General features: G+C 42.5%; 1 protein-coding gene across 1 annotated transcript; it reads right to left on the reverse strand.

Moving 5' to 3' along the window:
- Positions 1 to 485: 485 nt before the first annotated feature.
- Positions 486 to 26,024, reverse strand: stk16 (serine/threonine kinase 16). The gene is made up of 8 exons (XM_052014834.1): positions 25,969 to 26,024; positions 20,126 to 20,236; positions 18,214 to 18,433; positions 14,390 to 14,523; positions 13,603 to 13,723; positions 11,656 to 11,751; positions 9,363 to 9,484; positions 486 to 7,359 (listed from the first exon to the last, which is right to left on the reverse strand). Exons 2-8 carry the CDS (start codon positions 20,209 to 20,211, stop codon positions 7,221 to 7,223), a joined length of 918 nt encoding a protein of 305 aa, XP_051870794.1. The 5' UTR covers positions 20,212 to 20,236; positions 25,969 to 26,024; the 3' UTR covers positions 486 to 7,220.
- Positions 26,025 to 26,655: the final 631 nt, after the last annotated feature.

Genomic DNA, 26,655 nt, shown 5'->3' on the forward strand with positions numbered 1-26,655 from the left:
AACATTGTGGGCCAAAGGGCCTGTATTGTGCTGTACTGTTCTATGTTCTATATAAGAGAAACGGACTGTCCCACCACAGCAGCTGTGCATTCCACTGTCTGGGCTCTACGCTGCGGAGTTTCCTCATTGAATCTTCCCACCTCTTATTCTACTTCACAATGCTCCCGAACATCACCTGCCCAACATCTCAGTAGCCGTTTACATGTTGCTGGAAAGCACCTTGAGCTGCTCTTATCATGTTATAGGTACTACATAAACACTGCTCTATCAGTGGCGTACTGACATTAGAAAAGTTGTGGCATAGCTCCAGCCTTTTTAAATCTAGGTTACATTAAAGCCTGTGATGTAAATATGAAAGTGGGAAAACAGGAGTGGGACATTCAGCCTTTCTAATTATTCAATTGGATCATAAGGATGTAAACAAACATTAATCTTCCTCTGTAAAATACTGCATTTTTTTAATGCGGCAAAACCAAAGAGCCAAATAAAGTGCAAAATCAACATATTTTTAATTCTTCATTTCTCTAGAGTTAAATACAGATAACTCTGTTAAATACAGAGTTAAATAATGATTCAAATAAAACTTTAAATGACTAAAACAGACTTTAAAAGCATTCAAGCTGCTACTTTCCACTTTGGAATGCAATTGTTGGAAATACCGCAAGTGAGAGTTAGACAGCAATGACACTAGACTTCAACCTTGTTATTGCCAGATTCAAGCATGCAGAGAATCACTCAGATAATTCAACTAAATACACAACATAGGGGTGCCAAAGTGTCAGGAATAGATAATCGGCCCATTCACAGGAGGACGCTCATGAGAGACTTTCAGAGCATGCTCCTTAATCAACAAGTTAAGGCCAGTACCACTGCAATACCTCATTTCTGGCAGCTGTTTAGGAAAACAATGTACAAAGCACCTCTAATTTATATCCTGCTACTGCTCTCCCTGCCCTGGCAAGGCTGGGATGGGACTAGGGAATGCAGCTCATTGTATCGCTTCAGGGTGCTGTACCAGCAACCCCCTTCACCTATAGCACACACATTAGTAGCAGTGTCTGTGCAATGAGGGGGAGGGTTTCCACATATTCACTTAACATTTGAGATCAATTATAAAAGAACCTTGGAATAAAAAGGCTTAGAGTACAATGATGAATCAGACTGGTGTCCTTTAGGGAAAGTAGCAGATGTCATTAAACGATCTGAGTTTATATCTGACTTAAGCCCCACATTAATGTGGCTGACTGGTACAAAACACTCAGCTGTATCTAACTGCACAAACTGATTCAAGAACAAAAGCCTGCATTTATATAGCAGCTTTAGATCTGCAAAACATCACAAAAATCTTCCTGGGAGTGTAATTGAATCAGAAGTTTTTTTTGTGGCTCAGTCAAATCAAGACAGATGGTTAATAGTTTGGTTTATGAGGTAGTTTTTCTTTAATTTACTTTTTTTTAAGTGAATCTCGATGTTGTTGACAATCCACATTGTTGGCCCTAAATTGAAGAAACAGCAGTCAAGCACATGAGGGTCTGGAGTCACAAACAGGTCAGACTGGGCAAGGACGGCAGACTTCCTTCCTGACAGTTTCATGGTCACAATTACAGATTTCACTATTTCATTAAATTCCAGATTTAATTACTCAAGTTTAAATACCTGCTGTCAAGGTGAGATTTCAACTTCTGCACCCGAATCAATGATCCAGACCTCAGGATGATAATCTGGTTGACCGCCACATGGTACCATAACCCCATCAAGAAGTATCGTAAAAGGAGGTGAAGAGGCAGAGGGATTTAGCCAAGTAACTCCAAAACTTAAATCAGAGGGAAGTGCAGACAAGATCATCAATGGCGGGACAAGCAAAATCTGCAATGTGCTGGAGGATCTTACAGAAACCATCTCCCTGTTTTCTACAGCAACTAGGGTTGGGCAATGATTATTGGTCTGTAATCTTGGAAGTAATGATTGATTGAAAAAAAATCCAGCAGCTCAGTGCTACTAATAAGATCATAAGGGTGCAATGCATAAGAGCTGAACCTGATAATGTTAACTGTAACATCATAACCAGAGGAAAATCTGCCTTGTCAACTAACTGCTCTTACCCTGTGTGTGGTTGTGTTGGTATAACTTAGGAGGCAAGAGTGAGGTTTATATAAAAGGGTCATGGAGCAAGATGGGATTACAAGTTACGCTCCTGCTATGAGAAAAATAATTTTATTTTAAAATTATTAAAGAGTGAGAGGAGATTCTCGGTAAAGAGTCATTGCGGCATTGATCTGAACAAGATATTTATAACCGCAGATGTAGAAAAATCCAAAGAATTATGTGAAAACCCATGAAAGATTTATTTAAGCTACTGCCTCACAGCACCAGGGACCAGGATTCAATCCTGACCTCCGGTGCTGTCTGTGTGGCCCAGTTTCTTTCCACATCCCAGGTTGGTAGATTGATTGCCTACCGTGAATTGGCCCCAGTTTCGTGGGGGGAGGGGGGAGCAGAACTGTGGGTATTTCCGGGGGGGGAGGGGAGTGCAGTTGATAGGAATGCAAAAAAAAGAATTCATGTGGATAGGTGCTTGATGATTAGTGCAGATGTGGTGGGCTGAAGAGCCTATTTCTGTGCTGTATGATTCTAAAATAGGTTTTAAAAAATAACACAGTATTTCCAACAGAAGAGGCCTCAGTGAACACAAAATCTACATCCAAACATCAGGGCTCGGAGCAACCATGCAGACTTTTCACTTCTCAAATTGAGGTTTAAGTTTTACTCATCAACATCCACAATAATGCCAGTACACAAATGCTCATTGTGCTGGCTGTCTCTGCAATTTTGTCATAAATGACACAGTAGCCAAGGAGAAAGTAATGCTTCATAAATGCAGTAGGCATCTACACACCAGAAACTAGCCTTCCGCAACCACAAAACACATGGGAGGGGTCAAAACAGGAAAGAATTTAACAAACAATTACACACTATTTTATCTTAAAGACATGCAAATAATTGGAATTGCATACACGAGGATAGAACAGAAAATCAGGACAAGGCATCTGTGGGGAGTATACAAGTTCAGAATGTCATCAAAATCCTATCATGACGCTCTCAAAGAATTGATATCCCAAAAAATTAGTCACTTTAAGTATCGTCAAGGCAATGACAATGGAATCAGATCAAATACAACCTGACCTGGCAATGAGTGGGTCCACCTGTAGGGAGAGACCCTGTATTGCTTCTTACTATATCCCAAGAGTTTCTTGCAATGAATTACATTATGCAGGCAAATGTTGCCCATTATGTGCAAAGCAAAATCCCACAAACAGTATATAAATAGAGAATGATTGCTAGGTTGTATTTCACTTGACTTTTGAAAGAACATGCATAAATATAAATAATTGCACTCATGATACAATATTGAAAAAGTTTGCATTTTCCTTGGTCTGATTTCAGCCATACAAAAGCAGAAGGTTGAAGTGGATAAAGAAACCCTACAATGGCTTACACTCTCTCCCACTAACACCAGCATCTTTTTTATCCAGAGATTTGAAAATGTTTAAAATTTTCTACCCTAAAGAATTGACACCAAGTACTTCCAAGATTGATAGATTTCTGGACACAAAGTGAATCAAGGGATATTAGGTTCTGGCAGGAGAATGCCAAGGTACACCATTGCTGATGTCTGTACAAAATTCTCTGTTTCTAATGTAATGTGACATTTTACCTAGTTAACAGAAGCGGTTTTAATGGGGGCAGGGAGTAATTAGAGAGCTTTTTCAAAGTGCGATGGCAAAGACAAAGCACATCCTTCTTTATTACTCCATGACAATACATTGTGGAAAAGCTCACATAGTAAATGCTAGTTTCAAATCACCACATCCAACAAATCTCAGGGCTTTAGCTTCCAATAGCTCCACTGTTACATCTATTTCTGTCTCTGTTTATATGAAGTCCTAAATTTTCCTTTCTTCAAACGTACGTTGCATTTTTATGTTCTGTCACTATGAAGCTGATATGGAATCAGTGTTTATGATATTTTGTATGTCTCTCTGGCTGTCCCATGTTAAAAGCCAAGCATTTGTGTTTCTTCTGGTAACTAAATGCAACAATTATGTCGCATTCACTAGTTCTTCAGAAAGAATGTTATTCTGTGACAATTAAACAAAATAAGAAGAACTTGTCCTCCTCTACAAATGAACAACAGAGAAAGACTAACCAACTTTGTGGGCCTCAGTTGGTCACCAGTTTTTGCTTGTCTTTTTCTACAGGCACAGAGCGGCATGCTTTGCACTTCAAGCATTCTTTTCTTCAGATTTCCATCTCTTCAGTGTCTTTTATATTTTCTGTCTTCATAACATTGGCCTCCTCAAAGCTGAGGTGGTTAAGACATTTTGATAGAGGCGTTTAAAACCATGTAAATGCATTAAATATATCTAAGGCTGAGAGCGATGAATTTTTGGACACCTGAAGAATCAAAGGCTATGAGGACTGGCCAGCAAAACGGTCTTGGGGAATAGGTTTCAACCATGAAATTGAATGTGGAAGCTCAGAGGGCCTATTCCTCCTCTCCTTTGCAAAATCAGAGAAACCGCTACCAACAGCTGAAGGACTAACAAAGTTTTAAATGGTGATTGGCAAAAGAACCAGAGGCACCCAGGCAAAACTACTTGTTTAGATGAATGCATAGTTGGAACGTGAAATCACTTGTTGGTAGGTGGTAGAAAGGATGATAGTCCTCAAAAGGGAATGGGAGGTTTTTTCCAGGAAAAGAACTGCTGGGATATACAAGAGTGCGACTCATTAGATTGCTCTTTGAAGAGAGAGACCAGACCCAAACCATTCTCTTGATTTGCACTTTACTATTTATAATAGTTAACAGTCAACATCCACCCTATGGACTGTTCTGTTTAGCTTTTGACCCCTCAACAACTTCCAGTTCTGATGAAAAGGTCCTAGTCTGAAATGCTAACCTGACTTCCACATTAATTCAAAGTTTTTTTCCCCCCAGGAGTTTTATTTTTAATTTCAAGCTTTCTCTCTTATTTAAAACCAAAGCAAGTTCCCAACACAACCAAATACCTAGCTGGTGAGCACTGAGAGTATTTTTGTTCGTAGTATTGGGGATTGTAGGAGCTGGTGGGTGGGGTGGAGGAGGAAGTGTTGGAAAGAAAAGTACAGTATTACACATTAGAAAATGAAAATGCAACTTCAGGAATCAACCAAGTCACCTTTAACCCCTTTAAAATAATTTGCACAGGTTTTGTTTTTGCAGAGTCAAAGGGGTTAGAAATAGAGATGCATTGTTACCATGGGTATTGGTGAGGGCATACCTGAAGCACCCTACACAGTTTTGGTCCCCTTATTTAAGGATGAATATACTGACATCGGAAGAAATCTGAGAGAGATTCACTGAGCTAATTCCTGGGAAGAAAGTGCTACCCTATCAGAAGCAGCTAAAGAAGTTGGAGTTTAGAAGAATGAGCAGTTATCTGACTGAAACGCAGAAGATCCCAAGGGTGTAATGACAGGGTAGATGTTGAGAGGTTTTCACTCATGGGACAGTTAAACGAGGGGGATATAGTTACAAAATAAGGGGGCTGTCATCTAAAACAGATGCATAGGAATTTCTTGCAGAAGGTGGTGAATCTCTGGAATTATCTACACTGGAGAGTTGTGGAGGCCAGATCTTTGGAAGTATTTAAAGAGGAGCTAGATACAGTTTTGAAGGGTCAGCAAATTGAGGGTTATGTGGAAACTGACACAGAAAAAGGAGTTGAGGCTTGGGCAGATCAGCCACAATCATATTCAATGGCAGGCCAGGTGGCCTACACCTGCTTATTTTCTGGTGTTCAATACATTGTTGCTTAGGGTGGAGTGCAATGCAGGGGAAGGAAGAAATATGTTATCTAAGGTGCGCATGTGCGTACAAGTTCCAACAAGGAACTGAAACATTTCTGCAACAGATGATTTTGATTGAAAGTTTTTACACTCCTGCTTGTGGAAATGACTCAATTTCCTGGCAAGCTGACAAATTGGACATTTTGAGATTCTTCCAAAAGACAAGGCTGCCCATTTTGAACAGACATGGAATACGTACTTGGAAAATAGCAGAGATGGGTTTAACTAAGCTCCTACAGAAAGTACAGAGTGGGAGGTGATATTTCCAGAAAGAGTGAGGCAGCATTGAGGAAAATATTCATCTGGTTTGGCTCAGATCTACTGTTTGGCTGGGGGTGGAGAGATGAGTGATGGGCTTCTCACCAGCTTGCTTAGCCCGGATGGATTCAAACTTGCCCATTCTGCAACCAAAATCACTGATGATTTCAAGTTCTGAATCTTGTCATTTTTTGTAAGTGGGGGAGGACACAGGGGTGAAAGATAAGAGGAAAAACTTGATTTAATTGAAAGAAAAACAGTACAAAATACTATAGAGATGGTTGCCAGCACCCTCAGGATCCCAAACAAACCATGCAACCCAATTATAACCAACCCTTACCCCACCATGCAGAGCATGGTAAGACCGGGTGGAGTTTGCAAGGCTATGATGCAAAGGATAACTTTAGAGATTTCCACACTTGCTCCCAAAACTTAATCATTATTGAGTTAGTTCTCTGTCGCACACCTGGAAGTCAGGTTCAACAGCCTCAAAGTCCACCTTTACGAATTGTGCCCTGCCTGCACTCAATGTAGAGTTGGCAGTGCAAGGCCAATTTTTCATTTGCCTTATTATACACAGCTGGAAATAGTGCACTCCAGCTGTGAACACTTAATACCTGGTGAACGACGATGGAAATGAGCTGAGAGGCAACGTCCAAAATAGTGACCAAACTGACAGCAAATCGTGTCTCTCATGTTCAGTGAGACTACTTCTCCAGCAAGATGCTGTATGCAAATTATTTGCATGTAATCATAGCATTCAAAGGATTTGGTGGCTATGATTAATTCAAATTAAAGCACAGGTAGTAATAATGGAGCAAAACAAGCAGCCAATTCCTTCTGCAATGAAGAAAGATGTGCAATTTCTTTTACTTTCTGTCCCACTGAAAATTGAAAAATATTGAGTGCAAAATGGTGTGGGAACACCCAGGATCCTGCCCAATTGGCAGAAATACTGAAAGTAGGCTGCTCGATGTTTTTCTCTCCATGTAGAAATAATGAAAGTCTGATAATTGATAAATGCAAAGTGCCTCCTAGGACAGAGGGAGCCACTCCAGTTTAAGCTGCCAAGATCAGATCATTTTGGTCTCCTGGACGGCTCCTGCAGGCTGCAGTTGTTCAGTCTGGTTCAACACCCAGGTAATATTTGGTCTCTCTTGGAGGTTAACAACCATCATAGAGGTTAGCAGATGTTGCAGGGATTGTGTGTACCTGGACAGGAAAAAGGTTCAGAGGCAAATTCAATTCATTGAATGTTAATATGCAAAAACAAAACTACTCTTTACATAGAATGTGCAGCACAGAAACAGGCCATGTGGCTCAATTTGTGTTTGTGCTGCTCAGCACCATCCTTCTGTCCTCTCATGTGTACTCAGTATATCCTTCTACTTCTTTCTCCAGCATCTGCTAATCTCACCTCCACGGAACAGAAGGACATGCTGTCCTTATGTGTTGTCCGCACCCCCCCCCCCCCCCCCCCCCACCGCCAGTAAAGCTAACCCTCAGACAGGGAGACAGAAAGGCACAGGCTTTAATTCTAACCACTCTCATCCTGATTATGCTCACTGGATATTCTCCTTAGTGAGCATAATCAGGATGTACACAAAATTCTCTCTGACCACTTTAAGAAATATTAAAGACCTCTCTCAGGTATATGCAAGTTTTATCTTTTTTTTAAGGATGAATTCACAGCACTGGACAAACTCCTTTGCACTGACTTACCTTAACATAAATTAAAAAAGAAACACACTATTTTTAGACTTCCGATGAATTCTTTCATCAAATTTTGCTCTCTAATGTCTTCAGGGAAGAAAACCTGCAGTCCTTGCTCTTATCCAGACTCGCCAATCTGGTTGACTCTCAAACTGCTCCCAGTTTGGCATTTTAAGCCACTTGGGTCAGAGGACAAAGGGATGCACAATGAACACCACGCTTGCCAGCAATGCCCACATGCTGTCAATGAATAAGTATAAAACATTAGTGTTTTAAAAATGTCATTAGCTGTTGGATAAAGACTGGTCAAGGCACTTTGCTTCTCCCCTGTTCTTCTTTGAAGCAGTGTTTGTAGGAACTTTCATATCCACCTGGGCAGCAAATGGTGTTGTGGTTTAACTTCTCAGCCAAACAAAGGTCCCTCTTGTAGCTCTGTGACCCTCCATTACTACACTACAGCATCAAGCCTATTGTCACACTCAAGTTTCTGGAGTTCAACAAATTCAATACCTTATGGTTCAGAGAGGAGAACCACCTACTAATCCACAAGTGACTCTATAGGATGACTCTATGAAGTCCATTCTCACCTTTTTTTTAAATATTTTTGCTTCTGCTTTACATTGGCATTAACACTGTCATTAGACACCAATCCATGTTTGGAAAAGAATCTTCACTATTATTCAAGTTTTACTCCACAAATATTTTTCCCATTTTATCAAATGACATCCAATTGATGACACAGGGAATAGCAGAGATGGTGACTAAAAACATCATTCCAATAACTTGAATTATCAACTGGCTTTTGAAGCACCGGGACACAGAGACTGCTGTCTCGCTCTGTTCCAGGCGATGTGATACTCCAGTTCCACACCGTAAGTCTGATGCTTAATATCCCAAGCTTCCAGAAAGGTAATCACTTACAAATTAATTGCCATAAAACCTGATACCTATTATTCCAAGTCATCCAAGTTTCAGGACAGGTGGATAGTACATAAGGGTTCACAGAGACATACAGCACGGAAACAGGCCATTTAGCCCAACTGGTCCACGCCCAGTTTACCCGCGTTTGGCGCATAACCTTCTAAACCTTTCCAATCCGTGTACCTGTCCAACTGTCTTTTAAAAGTTGTTATTGTACCCGCCTCAACCACTTCCTCTGGAAGCATATTCCATATACATAACACCCTTTGCATAAAAAGTTGCCCCACAAATTCCTATTAAATCTTTCCCCTCTCACCTTAAACCTATGCCCTCTAGTTCTTGATTCCCCAACCCTGGGAAAAAGACCCTGTGCATTAACCCTGTGTTTGCCCCTCATGATTTTATACACCATTATTAGATTAGGGAAGGGGAGGGAAGGGCAATTCAAAGCAGAGTTTCAAAAATTTGTTTCTTCCAAACCTTTGAGATGAATAAATTCCCTCTCCATTCACATGAAAATTTGAAGCAACAATTGTAGCTTTCCCACCTCCCTCCCTTTCACCTGCCCAAGCTGTCTTTACCTGCAATTTTCCGGAATGCTTATTGGATTCTGTACAGCCAATGCAACACAATCTCCTTTCTGGAAGATGCCATCATACGGTCCTTCCAGGAACATCATAGCATACAGCACACATCCAAGGGACTGGAAATAAATGATCACAACACATTTAAAATACTTGGCTATCATCAACAACTCAATCAATAACAGCAAGGAGCTTGGCAACTATTATCATTTAGATCATAAGGTGAGGACCAAGCAATCTAGTAAACATATTTTGATGACACTACTTATTTTCAAGAATCACAAGAGTGCGTCTGACGCATTCACAAGGAGAGAGACTTTATTTAGTTCCTAACCCACTGCTATCTTATACTTGCTACTGTGGAGGGGATAGAGCCAAAATTAGCCCAATGCCTTCCTCAAAGTTTACGAAAATAAATCCTGGCTTGGGAATTTTTGGCTACCTGTACTTGAGTGTGGATTGTATGCATCAGTGTACGTAATTTGAAACCGTGAGCCTTCGAGTTCAGCATTCCTCCAGCTCAGAAATTACTGTGTGTGCTGACTCCACTGTGCCAGTCAGTGAAGCTAGAGGTCCTTGTATCAGAACACACAGTAACCACTCCACATCAAACATTGAATAGACACTCAATAGTGTCTATTCAATCATAGTCCTCATAAACAGCAGTAAACAGAACTTGCAACTGAAACTATGGCAAAAATTCATGATAAAACTCCAAAAAAAAATGCAGTGAATCAGATTTCCAAATAATGTGTGCCCGCACTTACAGCAGTGCAGTCTCCAGACAAAATACCCCCATTCTAACTGGGAACAGTATATTCAATAGAATTGGGAAGAGACAAGTATTTAATCAGAGGGTGGTGGGTTTTGGAATTCACTGCTGATGCACCACCATTGAAGCACCATTTAAAAATTACTTAGGTATTCACTTGAAATACCATAACATATGAAGCTATGGATCAACAACTTTCACAGAAAGAATGATAAAAGTTGAACAGTACAATTGTAAAGGTATACAGGAACAGAGGGAACAACATTTATTTACATACACAACTTTGAAAATTCCTAGACATGTTGAGAGAGCAATTAGTTGGCGCATGTCAACATCTGGCAGGGAGGCGCGCGTCAACACCTGGCAGGGATCCTGGGCTTTGTAATTAGAAACACTGTGTACAAAAACAGGGAAATTATCTTGAATGCTTTGGCCATAACTGGAACATTAGTGTCCGATTCTGGTCAGCACATGGTGAAAGGTGGGAAAATAATGGAGTCAGAAAAGGTTTACTAAAATGGTTCTAAGGTTCCCCAAATGCCATTTAAAACTCCTGAGTATTTCTAGCATTTTTAAATTTTATTCCAGAGATTTTAGTTGCAAAATTAGATGAGAACTTGGGGTTATTCTCCTTTAAGAAGGTTGAGATGAAATTTGATGAAGGTGTACAAAATCATTGTAGGTTTAGACAGCCTAAATAGAAGGAAGTTGTTCCCATTAGCAGATGGTTTGAGGATCAGGGGACACAGATTCAAAGTGATGGGCGAAAGATGTTGTAGGGGGAGTAATTGGTAACTTGTTTATAATTGTCACATGTACCGAGATAGTGAATCCATGTCATCCAGACAGATCATTCCATACATAGGTCTATCAAGGTAGTACAAAGGGAAAAGCAGTAATAGAATGCAGAAAATTTTTTTTTACAGTTACTGAGAAAGTGCAGTGTAGGGAGACAAATAAGGTGCAATGCAATTTATGATCTGGAATTCATTCCCTATAAGGACGATGAAAATGGAGTCAATCGGAGCTTGCAAAGGGCTCGAATGTGATGGTCTGAATATTATATTTCTGTGCCATCTCTGAACAGTGACGTCACTACAAATAGCCATTTCATATAGGGCTAGGACCCCATGCCATTCATTAGCCATTTGGTTGGTACTCCCATTAGTCTGTTTTGGATCACTCTGGCAAAGAACATCGAACACTACAGCACAGTACAGGCCTTTCGGCCCACAATGTTGTGCCAACATTTTATCCTGCTCTAAGATCTATCTAACCCTTCCCTCCCACATATCCCCCTATTTTTCTATCATTCTTGTGTCTATCTAACAGTCTCTTAAACGTTCCTAATGTATCTGCTCCCACAACCTCCGCCGGCAGTGCGTTCCACGCACCCACCACTCTCTGTGTAAAAACTTACCCTTGCTTGTGCTAACAGTTAGTGTTGCTGTGACTGGGCTCTAGCTGGATGTTTACAACTGAAAGTGTTCAATGTGAATTGACAATTTTTATACATACCCATATGTCAGTGCGCTCATCTATGATGCAGTGACTTTCCACAGTGAAGAGCTCAGGGGCTCGGTATGATATGGTACACCGCTGTGCTGCCCAGTCCTGAACAGAACAATTGAATGTCAACGTGGTGATAAGTTACATAACACATACAGCAAAAAATCAGTGTACTTGATCCAACAGGCTCATGTGGCATTTATGCCCCAACCCTCTACCTTGCCCTGTCAAATATCCTATTCCTTTCTCCCTATATGCATCTTTGCTACCCACCACAATGTGGGAGAGGGGCCTGTTGTTCTTAACATTGGAGGTAAAGAATGTTTAACCTTGATTTACCATTGGATTTATGTCAATGGCACAAATTGGTGTTGATGGCCCTAATTTTGGTCTCGCTAATGTAGGAATGTTTCCACTCCTCCCAAGTCTGTCTTGTCGAATCCATTTGTACTTTTGAAGCCATTAACACATCATGCTTTTGTCCTCTCCTCTTTAAAGGCAAAAGCCCTTTCCATTGCAGGTCAGAAACCCCCAGCCTGCCCATGGAAGAAAAACTCGTAGTTCTGGCATCTTAAAAGTACTTTCCACACCTTCCCGTTGTCTCTATCTTTCAATGACATGGAGATCAGAATTACAATTGGTATTTGATATGGTGTAATAGTTTAGTACAACATCTAGAGTTATACAGCAGGGAAACAGGCCCTTCGGCCCATTGACTCCACACCAACCATTTACACTAATCCTACACCAATCCCACTTTTTGTTCTTCACACATTCTCATCAGCTCCCTCACACACTAGGGGCAATCTACACTGGCCAATTAACCTACAGCATGCATCCTTGGGATGTGGGAGGAAACCAGAGCACCCAGTGGATGCCCACGTGGTCACAGGGAATACATGCAAACTCCACACAGACAGGTGTCTAGTGCTATGAGGCAGAGGCCCTATGGCCTGCGCCACCTCAGAATCAGGTTTATCATCACTGACCTATGACATGAAATTTGTTGTTTTGCAGCAGCCGTACAGTGCAAAGACATAAAAATCTATAAATTACAAAAATAAATAAATAGTGCAAAAACAAAAGGAATTTTGAGCAAGCGTTCATGGATCGTTCAGAAACCTGTGCTTTGTTTTTTAATGGCCTTGCTAACCTGTGTTGCTACTTTCAGCAATTTCTATCCCTAAACCTAGATTCCTCTGAACCTCCATCCAGATTAAATTTTTATTTTCCAAGGAATACAGTGCCTCTATATTCTTCACATCAAATTGCATCACTTCATCCTCAAAGTGAAAACGATTTGTCAACTTCACACACATTCTACAAGTTCAGTGGTGGTCTTCTAGTGCTCAGAGTACGGAGTTGCCCTGAGATTTTCAGAAGATGTGCTACTTTAGAACTTCAGTCCTCTAATATCCACAATACCTCAGACGACCAAGTTCTCTTCTGGGTTCATATCCCTGATGTTTTGGTTCAATTACTCATCCACTGTAGGTGATGGAAATGTTTTGTTATCTTAATATACAAAGAGACTTGCCATAGAGTCGGCTTTGGACCCTGCACACTGCTAACAATGGAAGAGGAGGCCAGCAGCGCCTCCAGCCACTGTTTGGTGGTCACACCTTTCTTGTAACATGCTCAGCCAATACTAATTTTGCACAGTTTTTTAAAAATTGTTCTGCATTGATTTGCAGCCTTGCAAGTGCTTAGAAAATAAAAAATTCAAATAGAATGGGGGAAAGCAGCAGAGAGTTGGAACTAATTAGCAAGCTCTTTGAAAGAATCAGAACAGACATACTGGGACAACTGGTTTCCTCTTATGTTAGATGATTATAATTGCTAACTATTTGTTTTTACTAAGATTGGACTATACAATAAAATGCAAAATGAACAACTATCCTTTGATAGGAACTAAAATCATTAAAAAAAAGTTGCCTTCAACACACTCCCCTTTACCTGGATTGTCATAGCTTCCCGTGACCCTTTGACCTCAATCCTTGCCTTTGTCATTGATCCCAGGTCCATCAGCACAGGTTGCTGATTGTCATCTAGGAGAACATTGGTGGGCTTCACATCCCTGAGATGACATGAAGAATGAAAGATAAAGCATTTATACCCCCTTTTGCAATGTCAGGATCTTCCACGTTACAGTTTGTTAAGTACTTCTGAAATGTCTTCATGCTACATTGTAAAAAAAAGTGACAGTCAATTTGCACACGGCTATCTCCCACAAACAGAAATGGAATTATTTTCTTAAAAATTGAGGTTGATTGAGTGATAAAGATGAGCCAGGGCACTGGGGAGAACTCCTTTCCTCCTCCTTTTCAATATAATGTCTTTGAATATTTTACCTCTGCCAGAGAGGTTTATTACTTCATTGTATCATCTTGCAAGCCAGAAGCAACAGTGGTACCTATAGGTTGTGGATCTCTCACATACACCTCCCTGATGTTCACTGTTTACAAGTTATAGAGTCATACAGCACAGAAACAGGCACTTCGACTCAACTCATTCATGCCAACCAAGCTGCCTACCTCAGCTAGTCCCATTTGCCTGCGTTTGGCCCATATCCCTCCAAAGCTTTCCTATCCATGTAACTGTCTCAATGTCTATTAGATGTTGTAATTGTACCTGCCCCTTCTTCTGGCAGCTCTTTCCACATACCCACCACCCTCTGTGTGAAAAGGTTGCCCCTCAGGTCCCCTTTAAATCATTTTAAATACAGTTAAAGGACAAGATTTACCTGTGTGCATAGCCCTTGTCATGGATAGCCTTCAGTCCCTTGCAGAGTCCTAGGAAGATGCTCAGTATCTGTTCTTCAGACATGAAGTTATTAGCAGCTCTCAGTTTCTCAAGCTCTGTCCAAAGTGAGCCATTCTGTAAGGGAAAAGTTGGAAATGGACTTACTTCCTGTGATTAAAACAATGCCAGAACTTTCAATCTAGGTCAGATGCCTGACTACTGCTTTCTTAGTGGCGGTGCACTTGGCAACATTCTTGCCTCACAGTCCGAGTGCCATTGATTCAAGCCCCACACCAGGAACTTGAGCACATATTCTAGGGCATGCTCTAAAGTCAGGAGATCCCTTCTTTTAAATAGGGCATTAATCCTGGGTCCCATCTACCCTACTGGGTGGATGCAAAGGATCTTTAGAAACTATTTCAATGAACAATTCAAAACAAAAACCTGGTCATTTATTTAATTGCTGTTTGCAAGACTTTTCTGGATACAAAACTTGCTGCCATGTTTCCCTACATTAATAATGGTGGCTTTGTCTTAAGTTGTACTTCATTGGCTGTGAAGCAATTTTAAATGCTTGAAGCTGTGAAAGGTGCAATGTCAATGCAAGCTCCTTTTTTCATTAGAGAGTACAGCAAAAACATTAGCCTGAGGTGCTCCCTGCCTGTTCTGGCACAGTCCAGACAGAGCTGCGGGTTTCCAACAAAAACTAAAAGACATTTTCACTCATCCTACAAGTTGTTAACTGTAGTCATTGAATTCAGTGGACAGGAAGAGCTTTGTGGCACACTGCTAATATGATGAGACATGATACAAGTCCAAGTTGTGACTTTTATTTATTCACCCAATAACAACACACATTTATATACACCTTTAAGGCAGCAGATCCCAAATTACTTTACATGACTGTCATGAAATTAAATTTGACACTGAGCAACAATGGGATATTTGGAAGATGACTGAAAAAGAGAGCTGGTCAAAACATGCACTTTTCAAGGTGCACCTTACAGTTAGGTCAAGAGTGGAGAGGTTTAGGGATGGTACTTGGCAAGGTCTCACCAAGTCTCACCAACTTTTACCGATGCACCATAGAAAGCATCCTATCTGGATGTATCATGGCTTGGTATGGCAACTGCTTTGCCCAGGACCGCAAGAAACTGCAGAGAGTTGTGGACACAGCTCAGCACGTCACGGACACCAGCCTCCCCTCCTTGGACTCTGTCTTTACCTCTCGCTGTCTTGGTGAAGCAGCCAGCATAATCAAAGACCCCACCCACCCGGGACATTCTCTCTTTTCTCCTCTTCCACTGGGTAGAAGATATAGGAGCCTGAAGGCACATACCACCAGACTTAAGGACAGCTTCTACCCCACTGTGATAAGACTATTGAACGGTTCCCTTATACAATGTGATGGACTATGACCTCACAATCTACCTTGTTGTGACCTTGCACCTTATTGCACTGCACTTTCTCTGTAGCTGTGACACTTTACTCAGTACTGTTATTGTTTTTACCTGTACTACATCAATGGACTCTGTACTAACTCAATGTAACTGCACTGCGTAATGAATTGACCTGTACGATTGGTATGCAAGACAAGCTTTTCACTGTACCTCAGTACAAGTGACAATAGTAAACCAATACCAAGGATCACCGGCTCTCTTGAGTCCACTAGCGTCAACAGCTGGTATATCCCTGCTGGAATAGCACCAGGCATGCAAAGAGCTGATGTTAGGCAAGGGGAAAGGAAACAGTGAATGCACCCTCTCCATCATCACGTTGTTCCAGAAACATGCCTAAATTTGCACTGAAGCTTCCTCATTACAATACATGTAATCAGCAGGATCCCCTACACAAGAGAAGCTGCTGCAGCCATTGCAACTTGACAGTGCAACACTGACAGGGGCTCAGTGCTGGCGTTAGGGAGACTGAGCTGCTTTCTGTGGGAACAGAAGAGAAATTGTCAACATGTAACCCATGACTGTACACTAGTTGGGCTGTCAAGAGTCAACATGGTAAAATGGGAGAGTGCTGTGTTATGAGACCTGGGACTGTGGCAGTAAGTAGACAAGGCAATGCTCTTTGGTTTGCTAACTGCTTGAGAACTGCTCATGCACAGCCTGGGATCTTTCTAAGGCCAACACACAAGCTTACCAGTGTACTTACCAATAGAAAATTTATGACTGGTGGATGAACATGAGAAGAAATGTAGGCAAGGTCACCAACAGTGGAACAGGGATACACCAGAGGCCAGAAATGGAGAAGCACAGGCACCCAAGAGGATTATGGGGCAGGAGATCATACAGACCGAGGTGAGAGTGTAAAGGCTACATGGCCATTGGAGGAATTAGAAACAAGAATCAATATTTTACAGTTGAAGATTTGCTTCACTGGAAGCCAACGTGTGACAGCAAGTACAGGAGTAGTTAGAATACAGACAGGAATTTTGGGATGACCTTATGGCACCGAGGAAGGCTGGCCAGAGAGCTTTGAAATGGTCAAGACGAGAGGCAATAAAAAGCATGGATGATGATTTCAGCTGCAGATGACCTTTGACGATATAGAGACAGAAGTAAGCAACTGATGGATGTTCATCTCAGAATCAAATAGGACACCAGCGCTGTGTCAGAGTTACCAGGGAGAGGGACAGAGCCAATAAGCAATGATCAGTGAACAGACTTGGTGATACAACTCTACACAATGGGTTTGATCTTCACAATATTAATTTGGACACAATTATGCTTATATTTTGCAACCTTATTTGTATTTCAACTTCTTAATTCTTTTTTTTATTGACACATTCTATCATAATCCTGGTTGAGAATAATGTGCAAAGACAGCAGCACAGCTCCACCAAGTGTTTGAGATCAGTCACTGCACAAATGCCATGGCAAAATCGGAGAAAAATGCTCAAAATCCTGGAAATCTGAAATATATGTAAAGGCTGGTAATGCAGAGCTGGTCTGCCGGTGTCTGGATATTTTTCAGGAAAAGGCTCTGATGAGTCTTTGCCTATTCCTAGACAAATCGTGAAACAGCAAACACACTTTTCTCTAGCGCCTTTCACAGGCAATGAAGTACTTTTGAAGTGTAGTCAACTGTGATAATTAAGCAGCAAATTTTTGCACAACAAGCTCCCTGTAATGTTGACCAAGGGATAAACAATATGCAGGAAACTAGGAATAATTCTCCTGCTTTTCTTCAAATTGTACAGTAAGATCTTTTACCGCCACTCGAGGGAGAAGACAGAGATATGATCACATACTTTATGTAAAAGATGGCACCTCTACTGGTACAGCATTCACCTGAAGCATTATCCTAGAGGAATGCTTAGATTCCTGGAGTATGACTTGAATTCACAACCTTCAGACTCAGAGGTGATGATGCTATCAATTGAGGTACATGGAGCAAGTGATACCATCGAGGACATCTTCAAGAGGTGGTGCCTCAAGAGGGCGGTATCCATCATCATGCCCTCTTCTCGTTACTACCATCAGGGAGGTGGTACAGGAGCCTGAAGACCCACATTCAATGTTTTAGGAACAGCTTCTTCCCCTCCGCCATCAGATTTCTGAACAGTCCATGATTCCTCTGTTGCACTATTTATCTATTTTTGTAACTTATAGTAATTTTTATGTCTTGCACTGTACTGTTGCCGCAAAACAACAAATTTCACAACAAATGTCAGTGATAATAAACCTGATTCTGATGGTAACTCGGTAATAGCCTAACAAAAACTTGCACTAACATAGTATTCCCCCAACTCCTTGCAGGGGGCACAGAGTCATATAACTTACAATTCTTTGCTAAGTGGACAGCTGGACCTACCTTAATGTAAGGCAGAAGTAGCCAAGTCTCGCATTTTGGACTTTTGTCCACGATGCTGTACGCTTCCAGAGGCAGGACGTTTGGGTGGTTAAACATCTGGTGCATCTCCACCTCGGTAAGTGCATTCTTCCGGTCTTCTTTGTCATGGCAAATGATGCGTTTCAGGGCATAGAACTTGCCGGTCTGTACACTCTCCACCAGGTCCACATAGCTGAAACCCCTGGAGCAGGAAGGGACAACAAAACTTCAAGACTTCAAAGTAACACCTTCGCCTTTAAATCCTCCTCAACAGAGCAGACAAGGAGGGTACAGATGGAGACACAAGAGACTGTAGATGCTGGAAACTGGAGCAACACATAAAATGCTGGTGGAACTCTAGGTCAGACAGCATCCAGAGGAAAATGGACAGTCGACATTTCGGGTCTCAACCTGATGCTGCCTGTCCCGCTGAGTTCCTCCAGTATCTCGTGCACTGAAGGAGGACATAGATACCCACGTCAATGCTAGCCTTGGCAGAGATGCCTACATCCCATAATGAATAAACAAGAACTACGATGGAACATGATGATGCTGGAGGAACTCAGCAGGCCAAGCAGCATCCGTAGAGAAAAGCAGGCAGTCAACGTTTTGGGAGGAAGGGTCCTGACTCGGAACGTTGACCGCCTGCTTTTCTCCACGGATGCTGCCTGGCCGGCTGAGTTCCTCCAGCATCATCGTGTTTTTCATCTAGATTCTAGCATCTGCAGTCCTTTATTTCTCTAAACAAGAACTGCGAAAGTGTCTCTCTGAGATGATCCTCATAAGCTTCCATCCTTCCCGTGTGTAAGTGTCTGACCTTCTGCCCTCTTTTCTCTGGATAGCATGGCTGAAATTGAGAACTCAGCATCTGAAGCAGCAGGAATAGTGGGGAGAAAAGAGAAATATTGGCTTCACTATTTCTCCAAATCTTTGTTTTTAAAGTTTGCTTTTTTCTTAAATTCTCAAATATGAGGGCTGTGCATTTGATGTGGTCTACATAATTGACAAGGTCATAGATAAGCCTCACATGGTGGATTAACAAGTTAACAAAACCATGGGATACTGCCAAGTTGAATCAACAATTGGCTCAGTGGCAAAGTAATGGTCAATGGCCTTTTTGTGACTCCAGCTAATTGCAGAAGAAAGTCCCCCCACCCCAGTCCAGGGCTCAGGATTCAGTTCCTTGTTGAAGGAATGCATAGTAAAAGTAATGACACTGTTTTTAACTTAAGGACTTCTAGGATTTTGACCCAAGTAATGGTTAATAAATATTTTTTTCTGCGAGGCACTAAGAAGACTAGAGTCACAAGAGTACAGAGCAGGCCTTTTGACCCAACTGGTCCATGCCAACCAAGATGCCCATCTAAGCCAGTCCCATTTGCCCACATTTGGCACCTATCCTTCTAAACCTTTCCTATCCATGTACCTGTCCAAGTGTTTTTTTAAAATGTTGTTAATGTACCTACCTCAACCACTTCCTCTGGCAGCTTATTCCATATACAGACCACCCTCTGGATAAAAAAAAATTGCCCCTCAGGTTCCTATTAAATCTCTCCATAGAACCACAGAAAACTACAGCACAGAAAACAGGCCATTCGGCCCTTCTAGTCTGTGCCGAACCTATGCCTTCTAGTCCTTGATTCCCCAACCCTGGGAAAAAGACCGTGTGCATTCACCCTATCTATGCCCCTCATGATTTTATACATCTCTAATAAAATCAACCCTCAGTCTCCTACACTCCAATGAATAAATACTGCAAATGCAGCCTTGGTTGAATCAGGATAGTTTTAAGCACAGTGAATATGCTAAATTAATTATGTTTAAAATAATTCCAAATTGCATTGAAGCACAACTCATCAAAACAGAAAGCTGAGACAAAATGGTAATAACATACCCTTCATCCAGATTTTGGATAAAGAAATAACGCTTATTGTCAATGGTGATTATCCCACGAGAGCAGATGCAGACAGTTTGGCCCATGGTTGAAGGGACATCCTTTAGGTCACTAATCAAAGGAAAGCAGGAATCATTTTCAAAGAGAAAAGTCTGCAGATCACCCATTTCATAACCCAGCCACCTGGCAGAATAGCAAACCACCAATGACTGCAACAAGTTCAAATTCTCTTCTCAGAGAACTTAAGATCTTTGTAATTTTCTACACAAAAAGTTGATATGTTCGAGATTGGGACTGGTAGAGGAAATAATGTAACACAGGGGAAATGTGAGGGGTGGAGCTGAGGAAGAAAAACAGGCATGACCTGACTGAATGGTGATACGAGATTACGAGACTACGTGGCTGCTCCTATTCATGTTCACAGTGACTCCAGATGCTAATTAGAGAATTAAGTCAAAGAAATATAATGTGGATCTTCCGGATCAGTGATGTATAACATCAGAGTAAGAGTAGGCCATTGAGCACCTGGGACTCATTTTGCCATTCAATCAGACGTTGATTCATAACTGAAATAAATGCAGGTGCTAGAAATGAAAATACCCAGCAGGCCAGGCAATAGTTGAGAGATTAATGCTTCAAGTCAATAAACTTTCATTAAAACTGGGAAGTCAGCAGTCAAACAAGTTTTAAGTTTCCAAGAAAGGGATGGAACAGAGAGAACAACAGGGAGAGTCTTTGATAAGACGGAGACTGAATGACACAAGTGGTGGTGTTACCAGGTGAAAGAGGGTGGTAAAGCTCATGGATAATAAAACATGCGATTGCAGGGAGGTGGATGACCCACTTCTGCTCTTATTTTTGTATGTTTTATTGTACATTTAAGGGTCACAGGCATGGAAGTCAGAGACAAGCCAGACAGCGCGGAAGACACCATGCCAACAGGAAAACAAGACTTAGAGACACAAGAGACGTCAAATGCTGGAATCCGACATAACAATCAATCAGCTGTGGAAACTCAGCAGATCGAGCAGCATCGGTGGGGGGGGTTGGTGGGGGTTAGGAATCGTCAATGTTTTGGGTAAGGACCCTGGATCAGGACTGAGAGTGGAAAGGGAAGATTGCCAGTATGAAGAAAGGGGTTGGGGTCAGACTTAAGCCAGCAGCTGATAGATGTGCCAAGAAAGGTGATGGGCAGGAGCTAGGTGAGCTGGAAAGACTTAACTAGTCAAACTCAAAGTAGAGTTTATTGTCATATGCACAAGTACACATACGCAATGAAAAACTTACTTGCAGCAGCATCACAGGCACATAGCATCATATGAGCAGCATTCACAAGAAAAACATAAATTATACACAATTTTTACAAGAAGAAACACATCACGGAAACCAGCCTCCTCTCCATGACTCTGTCTATATTTCTCGCTTCCTCACTAAAGCAGCCAGCATAATCAAAGACCCCACTCACCCAGTCTGGACATTCTCTCTTCTTCCATTGGGCAGAAGATATCTTTATCAGTCACATGTACAAACACACAGTGAAATGCATCTTTGCGTAGAGCGTTCTGGGGGCAGCCCGCAAGTGTCTCCACACTTCTGGTGCCAACATAGCATGCCCACAGCTTCCTAACCCGTACGTCTTTGGAATGTGGGAGGAAACCGAAGCACTCGGAGGAAACCCACGCAGACACAGGGAGAATGTACAAACTCTTTACAGACAGTGGCCGGAATTGAACCCGGGTCGCTGGCACTGTAATAGCTTTACGCTAAAAGAATGTGTCACTAGGCTCAATGGCTGCTTTGATTTATGCATTCACAGAACATGGATGCTGCTTTCTCGTCCATCCCTTATTGCCCCTGAACTGAAGAGACAGCCACATTGGTGGTTGTGGAGTCACATATATGCCAGACTCTGGTAAGGATGGCAGATTTCTTTCCCTGATGCGTGTTAATGAACCAGGTGATTTTTTTTTAAAAGAATAATCCAGTAGTTTTATGGTTATCATCACTGAGACTAGCTTGTTTAGTTCCAGATTTTTTTGTTTAATTAGTTGAATTTCTAGCTGCTGTGGTGAGATTCGAACTCGTGTCCCTGATCAATGGTGCAGAATTCCAGCTGCTAATCAAACAATGCGACACTCATTGAGGCAAATGAAGCACTCCATGCATTAATGCAACAAGATCTAGACTGATGAGTGGCAAGTAACACATCTTTTATGTTGTACCCACCCACTAGAGGTCCTGGTATAACTGCAGCTTTATTCCCTGGAACACAGGAGATTGAGGGGTGACCTGATAGAGGTATATAAGATCATGAAAGCACATAGTCTTTTTCTCAGGAATGGGGTGCTTAAAAACAAGAGGGCATAGATTTAAGATCAGAGGTAAAAGATTTAAAAGGGACATCGGGCAGCTTCTTCATGCAAAGGGTGGTGAGTATTTGGAATGAGCTGCCAGAAATAGTGGTTGAGGGGGGCACATTAACATTTAAAAGCCATCTAGATATGTACATGGATAGGGGAGGTTTAGAGGGCCATGGGTCAATTGCAAGCAGATGGGACTAGTTCGCTTGGTAACACAGTCGACATGGACAAGTTGGGCTGAAGGGCCTGCTTCCATGCTGTATGACTCTATGACATTCTATGACAACTTCTATCTCGCTGTTATAAGACTATTGAATGGTTCCCTAGTACGATAAAATGGACTCTTGACCTCACAATCTGTCTCGTTATGACCTTGCACCTTATTGTCTACCTGCACTGCACTTCCCCTGTAGCTGTGGCACTTTATTCTGCATTCTGCTATTGGTCATAGAGTACTGCAGCACAGAAACAGGCCCTTTGGCCCATCCATTCCATGCTGACATGATCTTTTGCCTAGTCCCATCTACCTGCACCCAGACCATATCCCTCTAAACCCCTCCCATCCACGTACCTATCTAAACATCTCTTAAATGTTACAACTGAACCCGCATCCACCACTTCCACCGGCAGCTCGTTCCACTCTCGCACCACCAGAGTAAAGTAGTTTCCCCTCAGATTCCCCTTAAATATTTCACCTTTCACCCTAAACCTATGTCCTTTAGTTCTTGTCTCACCCAACCTTAGGGGAAAATTCGTATTCACCCCATCTATACCCTTCAATAATTTTTTCATACCTCTATAAGATCTCCCCTCATTCTCCTGCACTCCAGGGAATAAAGTCCTAACTTATTCAACCTTTCCCTGTAACTCAGGTCCTCAAGTCCCAGCAATATCCTTGAAAATTTTCACTACACTCTTTCAAGCTTATTGATATCTTTCCTGTAGGTAGGTGACCAGAACAGAACACAATACACCAAATTCAGCCTCACCAAAGTCTTGTAGAAGTTCAACATAACATCCCAACTCCTGTACTCAGTGCCCTGATTTATGAAGGCCAAAGTGCCAAATGCTCTCTTTACGACCCTATCTACCTGTGATGCCACCTTCAAGGAATTATGGATCTATATTCCCAGGTCCCTTTGTTCTACTGCACACCTCAGAGCCCTACCATTCACTATATGACTTACCCTGGTTTGTCCTCCCAAAGTGCATCACCTCACACTAGTCTGCATTAAATTCCATCAGCCATTTTTCAGCCCATTTTCCTAGCTGGTCAAGATCACTTTGCAAACTTTGATAGCCTTTCTCACTGTCCACTACACCTCCAACCTTGGTGTCATCCACAAAGTTACTAATCCAGTTTACCATATTATCATCTAAATCATTAATATAGATGATAAACAACAATGGACCCAGCACCGATCCCTGCGGCACACCACTAGTCACAGGCCTCCAGTCACAGAGACAACCATCTACTACCACTCTCTAGCTTCTCCTGCTAAGTCAACGTTGAACCCAATTGGCTACCTCATCCTGAATGCTCAGCAACTTAACCTTCTGGAGCAGTCGGACTTTGTCAAATTTCTTGCTAAGTTCCATGTAGACACCATTCACTGCCTTTCCCTCATCGACCTTCTTGGTAACCTCCTCGAAGAACTCTGAAAGATTGGTTAGACATGACCTACCACACAAAAAGCCATGTTGACTATCTAATCAAGCCCTGTCTATCCAAATACTTATATATCCTGTCCCTTCCAAAAATTTACCCACCACTGATGAGGTATTGTTTTACCCTGTACTACCTCAATGCACTGTGTAATGAGTTGATCTGTATGAACGGTACCAAGACAAGTTTTTTCACTGTACTTCAGTACAAGTAATTGGAATAAACTAATTCCAATTAGAAAAAAAATACATGTGGCCCAATAAGATATCTTTATCAGTCACATGTACATCGAAACACACAGTGAAATACATCTATTGCGTAGAATATTCTGGGGACAACCCGCAAGTGTCGCCACGCTTCCGACGCCAACATAGCATGCCCACAACTTCCTAACCCGTACGTCTTTGGAATGTGGGAGGAAACTGGAGCACCTGGAGGAAACCCACGCAGGCACGGGGAGAACGTAGACTCCTTACAGACAGTGGCTGGCATCGAACCCGGGTCACTGGCGTCGTAAAGCTTTACACTAACCGCGACACTACTGTGCCAATTTAGTTATTCTTATAACTATATGGATCTCCATTTAAGTCTCTGCTGGAAGGAGGTACTGATATTGCACCAGGGAGCCTGCCTTGAAGAAACTGTTACGGACTCAGTGAAAGTCCCTTTAAGATAGAGAGTGTGTGTGTATGTGTGTGTGGGGCGTGCTTACGTCAATAGAAGATAAAGGACGTAATGACGTTGTTGAAGAGGTCAGAAGAAGGAGAGAGAGAGAGAAGGGAGAGAGACACCAGCCTGCTTGTTTTCTCTATCGATGGATGAGAAACAATAACTGTGTTTGCCACTGAAACCCATGTTTGGAAGTTGGAAGTAATCCGGTGGAGTTCACTTTGTTGCTGACCTGTAGAAGGAAACAGGTATTTGTGTGTGGACGACCACGATTCGGATGCTTTTCGGGGCGAGGAAGTCACTACCGAGTAAACACTGAAGTGTCGTTTGGGTTCCATCGTGGAACATTTGGATTTCGTATTTACTCTCTCTGTGTTTCTCTACGTCTACGTCTTATCTTCAGACAACGGTGGTTGTTGAAGAAACCCTTGCTCATGTTTCACCTTATGGCTTGCGGAACTGAACTTTAAGAACCATTCCTGAACTTGGAGTTTGGGACTTTGCCACACACACACACACGAAGAGTTTAGTTTTGGGGTTAACGTTCGAGGTTTAACATTTTTGAATTCTAACATACTAACATTTTTACTTTTATTTTACGTATTATCATAAGTAGTGATTAATAAAATAGTTTTTAACACTGAATCATGCTCAGTGTGTTTCTTTTGTTGCTGGTTCGTGACAAAACCCATTGCCCAATGAAGAGCCAATGGGCCAGCAGACAACTGCGCATGCGCGTCCCCCCCTCCCCCGTCCCACCGGCTCAACAACCCTGCAGATGCTGTAAATCCGAAACAAAGCCAGAAAGTGCTGGAAATACCCAGCGGGTCGGGCAGCTCCCGCAGGAAAATAAAACCACCAAACCTTACCGACCGGAAGGCCACTCCACAGACCCCCACCGACACGTCACCGGCTCACCGCGCATGCGCCGGCCCCACTCCTAGCCCACCGCCCGCTGGGAGTTGTAGTTCACCGTCCTCCGTTGTCGAGGCGACGGCGTATATCGGGGCCCCCCTTCCCGAGTGAGTGAGCGGCTCCAGCTCGTTATTTTGTAAAATAAATCCACCTTTTTCCACGATGAGACGCCTCCCCGCAACTATCCCCGGTTTGCCCGAAGGGTTCGGACCGACTGGAATAGCCTGACGTACCTCAACCATCGCCGACGCCCGCCCGTCCCTCCGTCCGCCGGCTGCAGCCGCCAGCCGCTCTGCCGGCAGATCTCGCGAGATCTGGAGTCGTCCTCGTCCTCGTCCTCCTCCTCCTGCTCCCCCCCCCCGGACTGTTAATGCCATTACAGCGCCAGCGGCCCGGGTTCGATTCCCGCCGCTGCCTGTAAGAAGTTTGTACCTTCTCCCCGTGCCTGCTCACAGTTCACAAAACTTCGGAGGCTTCGCTTCGGAGCAGATGTTTTCCTTTATCTTTCTATTAGGTTTTTAAGTATAAGGCTTAGTTTTTAATAGGGTTGTAATTTATTAGGGTTAGTGTTGTTATAAGGTACTTTTATAAGGGTTGAAAAAGTTTTCAGTGGTAGGGTGGGGGCTGGACTGCGCAGGTGTGGCGCGGGCAGTTTAAAAAGCCAACCCGCCATATCCAGCGGGCATTGGAGTGAGAGGTAGCAGAGTGTTCTGGGCTTTGGCTCAAGGGGCTTCGGCGTAAAGGGGTGAGTAAAGGTAGGTGACTTGAGTTAAGGAAGGAGTATGAGTGACAGAGAATTTTTTAAGCAGGCACGGTAGTGTAGTGGTCAGCGTAACGTCATTACAGTGCCAGCGACCAGGGTTCGTTTCCCGCCGCTGCCTGTAAGAAGTTTGTACCTTCTCCCCGTGCCTGCTCACAGT

This window comes from Pristis pectinata, chromosome 1, assembly GCF_009764475.1.
Source record: "Pristis pectinata isolate sPriPec2 chromosome 1, sPriPec2.1.pri, whole genome shotgun sequence".
Classification (NCBI taxonomy): Eukaryota; Metazoa; Chordata; class Chondrichthyes; order Rhinopristiformes; family Pristidae; genus Pristis; species Pristis pectinata.

Excerpts from the sequence above, each read along its gene's own strand:
- stk16 (XM_052014834.1), bottom strand. The coding sequence starts at position 20,211 with ATGGGCCAAACTGTCTGCATCTGCTCTCGTGGGATAATCACCATTGAC. Across the intron at positions 13,724-14,389 it reads GACAAGGGCTATGCACACAG|GGATGTGAAGCCCACCAATG; the intron begins GTAAATCTTGTC and ends ATGTCATCTCAG. Across the intron at positions 11,752-13,602 it reads GGGAAGCTATGACAATCCAG|GACTGGGCAGCACAGCGGTG; the intron begins GTAAAGGGGAGT and ends TGTTCTGTTCAG.